This window comes from Thamnophis sirtalis, unplaced genomic scaffold (assembly GCF_051295495.1).
Source record: "Thamnophis sirtalis isolate CommonGarterSnake01/CBP01778 unplaced genomic scaffold, rThaSir2_p1.2 scaffold_13, whole genome shotgun sequence".
NCBI classification, from domain to species: Eukaryota; Metazoa; Chordata; class Lepidosauria; order Squamata; family Natricidae; genus Thamnophis; species Thamnophis sirtalis.
Genome location: NW_028261393.1, coordinates 16081915 through 16086016, shown reverse-complemented (window position 1 = coordinate 16086016; position 4102 = coordinate 16081915). Strand labels below are relative to the sequence as shown.

Sequence of the window (4102 nt, the reverse complement as noted above, 5' to 3'; positions counted from 1 at the left end):
CTGCTCAACTTCTAAATCCAGATAGATTTGTTGCTCAATATTGGTTGACAAGTTTTCAGCACTTTCTCTGGAGAGATTATGCCATTTTTTAAATATTAAAGCAGTAGTATATTTGCCAACTTAAGTTTGCAAGGAGCTCTGTTTGGCAATCAGGAATTTCAGAGTAATACCCTAAATAACACAGTTATTGCTAAACAGCCTTCTTACTAAAAGCGTCTTTCTTTTACAGCAAGCAGAAGGCTGCCCTAAATCTTTTCTCAGATTGGCTGCCTCCTGATTTTAAGGCCAATATTTTAAAATGTGGGTTAAATTAGTTTTTAAAAATAAATTGCCAATGGAATTATAATTATTCCAGGAAGTTACAATTTACAGCAATTGTGGGTCTTTGGGAGATCTCTTCTTCAGCATCCAGAATGAAATAATTGTCCCACATTAAAATAGTGACTTAAACATGTGATATTTGGGATGGGTCCACGCATGTTAAGTTAGTCTCCCCTCCCTCCCAGACCAAAAAAAAAAAAAAACCCTGTAAAAATTTCCAAGGAATTTAAAAAAAAGTTTAAAATTTATTAAGAAACTTTTATAAAAAGTTTTTTTGGATTTTTTTTTTTACAAAGCAAGTACAATTCTCGGAAACATAAATTCACCTTCCTGCCAAAAAAAGGTACATATGTCATCTCTATTATAGAGTTCAACAATTTAACTCATGAGGCTCAACCAACCTCAAGTGAGTTCAGTTTTCATAGTCTTAATATCCCCTTCCCGCTTCCCCCCAGCCCCAAACTGAAGTTAAAAAACTATAATCCAAAATATACAAACAAGCTGCGTTATCTGCATTTTTTTTGCTTCATTTTTTTAAAAAGAGCAAAAAACAGCTCTCTTCATAGATCTCTACACACCAAAGCATTGCAAAACTGTGGAAGAACGCAAAGTCCACATTCTTTTAAGCTCTCTTCAGCCCAATGTGCAGTACAAATCTGATGGCTCGAAGAGGGGTTCCCCCCCCTTTCTTCTTCTACACCTTTTGTCAAAAAAAACTGCTTTAAGGGATACCAAGTTCCTTCTTGTGCAATGCAGCAATCCAATGAGTAATTTGACAATAAAAGGCAAGTTACTTTCCCCCACTACCCCCCAACTCCTGGCTTGCAGTTTTTCTTCTTGTTTTCAGGCTGATGGAAGATAAAAGTAACACAGAAGTATTTTTTTTTAAAGTTGTTTTTGGAAGACCCAGTCCAGAAATCTGCCTTGGGTGATCTCCTTCCACAGTTTATCTGGAAGATAAAAGTCCGTCCATTTTAGGGGGATGCCCAGTTTCGGAGCAGCTGATTCTTTCTCCAGTCAAGGTCTTTTATTTTATTTTTCCTTCCTTCTTTTTTCTTTCTCCTCCCCCTTTTTCTTTCGCTGGAGAGAACCCAGTTTCAGGATCCCACACCTGCAGCCTGAATGGGTGGGGGAAAAAGAAAAGCTCTTGTCAGTTTGAGCAACAGATCACAGGCAGGTCTGCAGACAGGATGGCGCCTGGAAGGAAACTTTTTTATGTACCTCCAGCTGATAAGGAATCAGCCGCCAATACTCAAGCTGGGGGCTGGCTAATTGGCACCAAAACAACCAAAAGGGAAGGGAAGGGAGGGGAAGGGAAGGCGGGAGGGGCCAAAGGCAGCAAGAGAGACCGCCAGAGGCTCTTCTCTTTCGGAACTCTCTGCAGATGGATCTAAAATTACAGATTCCAGCCACAGAGAGAGAGGGGAACAACTGTAGAGCTGTGTGTCTTCCTGACTATCAAAAGGGGAGGAGGGGAGAAGAGAGAGAGAGAGAAAGCGGGGAGAGTAGAGTGCCTCTTGATTCACTCATTTCAACAGGGCTGTTTAAGCAGCTGCAGAGACTTAAAGCTATTAAAAGAATGACATTGTAAAAATAATGACTCCATTTACAGGCAAAAAAAGAAAAAAAAAGTCCAAGCTGCTGCAAAATTGGCAGCCGGGGGAAACAAGGGGCATAAAAGATGCATTCTCTTACCATGAGGAGTCATATAAGGCTACTGTAGGGAACTTAGTTTTTCTAAGCCGGCAAAGCACTTAAAACAAGGCTTTATGCCCCTTTTGTAGGCTTCCCAAGAGGTTTTGGTGGCTAAAAGGGATGAGGGATGAGTAGGGGGTTGAGTGGGTAGGTGGTCTAACTCAAGTGGGCCATACCTGTGAAAGCCTTTAGTGGTGGCAAAGGGTCCGTTCCTCCTTTGAGCAGAGTTCCGATGCAAGTTCAGCTGCCTTTGGAGGAGAGAAAAAATGTGGACTAAGCTTTTTAAATACAATATTCAGGTTCTTCAAAGTATCAATGTCCAGACCTGTAGGCTTTTTAAAATTTATTTCTCCATTATTACCCCTCTGCTAACAAGTACAGTTTTGTTAAAGGATCTGGGATTCTTCTTGGTCTCTCTTACTGGATTAACCCCACTGGTTGAATTGGAACCAATATTTCAAATCCTATTTTTACTCCCAATTCACCCATTTTGAAGTACTGTAAAAGATCCAGCAAAGGAGAGTGACATGGGCCAGTTTGTTTGAAAACACCCCTTATATTATTATCATTATTATTTTAATGGGGCTTCCTACCAAGGAAATCCCAAACAGTAAATTCACTCTTACATGTGTCTTACTCTCAAAGTAAGTCTGGATTTCAGATCTTGGCTTTTTGCTGAAGATTTGAGACTCAAGATTACCAAGCCAGATTTGTTGCTCTTGGACATAACTGCGGGATCTATTTTTTTTTCTAAAGTCGAATTTTAATTGTAGTTTTGGATGGATTGTGAGAGGCTCCCTCATTTTCCACACCTCCCCACCCGACAAGCCTGAATGGCTCAGTTAAAACTTACAACAGAACTGAACCAAAAGTTAAGGAAACGGACTTCGTGGACGCTCAAGTTTAGGCGGGCAGTGGGAAATCCTCAACGCCTTCCCTCCCCTCGCCCTAAATAAATTCCTTAGGGGTTTTGTTCCAGGACAAACCCGGGATAATGATCCTCCCCTCCCCGCCTTCCCTTCACCAAGGAAGTGGCTCGTGACCCAGTGGCGCGCGTGGGGACCGGCGCAAAGGGCTGCCAGAAGCTATTGACGCTGTCATCTGGCGGCGTCAGGGAAAAGCCCCAGCGGGCGACCCCACATTACAATACTACTCTCCATCCTTCCCGAGGACGATGGGCGTTGTAGTTCTAAGAGTAAGCGCGACGGGTAGGGAAAAAAAGAGAAGCAAGTCAAGGGATGACGTTGCGTGGCTCTTTTCTACCACCCCTGTCAGCCTTGTTGGGGCCCTTCACTTACTTTTAAGGAGAGGAGAGAAGCCTCGGTCGAGGGATCCTGCCCCTTCTTCGCCTGCTCCTCCAACACGATCTGGAGATCGAAGATGTAATCGATGACGTGTTGCAAGATTTCCACCTGGCTGACTTTACTGCCTTGCGGAATGCCCGGCACCAACTCCCGCAGCTTGGAGTAGCAATCGTTCATGTCGTAGAGGATACTCATGGGTTCCTCCAGAGCGGGGCTCTTGTTGCTGCTGCCCCGGGCGATGGCGAGACTCTGATCCGACACGCAACACACGGCTTCGTAGCAGCTCCTGACGGACCGCACCGGGCTGATTGCTTTCATGGTTGGATGGGGAGGACCGGGGTGGGGGGAGGAGGAAGATGAAGAGGAGGGGGATTGGTTGCAGGCGAGGAAATGAAGACGGTCCACGGCCGAAGGAGAAGGAGGGGGGAAAAAAGCTTTCTTTCCGCCGAGATCTGTCTCCTACTCCGGGTCAGCTCTAAAGACACTTTTGCCCCGAAAACCTCCAGCGCTGTCAGCGGCGCTTTTTGTCTTATCGGGCGCCGGCCACTCCCCCTTATGCAAATGAGGCCGGAGCGCCCTCCCACTCCGATGACAGCGAAAAGGTTGGAATGGAACGTTCGCAAGAAGGCTCGAAGAGCCAGAACAGGTTTCTATTGGCTCCGGCGGACACCACATAGCGAAGGACATCAAAGGAATGAGGAAGCTCTGATGGCAAGGAGGGGCGGGGCTAAGCCATCAAATGCCGCTTCCCTCCCCCCCTCCCTCCTCTCCCCCCACGCTTC

General features: G+C 45.3%; 1 protein-coding gene across 1 annotated transcript; it reads right to left on the bottom strand.

Moving 5' to 3' along the window:
• Positions 1-546: 546 nt before the first annotated feature.
• Positions 547-3834, bottom strand: ID3 (inhibitor of DNA binding 3). The gene is made up of 3 exons (XM_014063421.2): positions 3315-3834; positions 2193-2264; positions 547-1439 (listed from the first exon to the last, which is right to left on the bottom strand). The coding sequence occupies exons 1-2, from the start codon at positions 3636-3638 to the stop codon at positions 2205-2207; spliced, it is 384 nt and encodes a 127-aa protein (XP_013918896.2). The 5' UTR covers positions 3639-3834; the 3' UTR covers positions 547-1439; positions 2193-2204.
• Between the last annotated feature and the right edge of the window lie 268 nt (positions 3835-4102).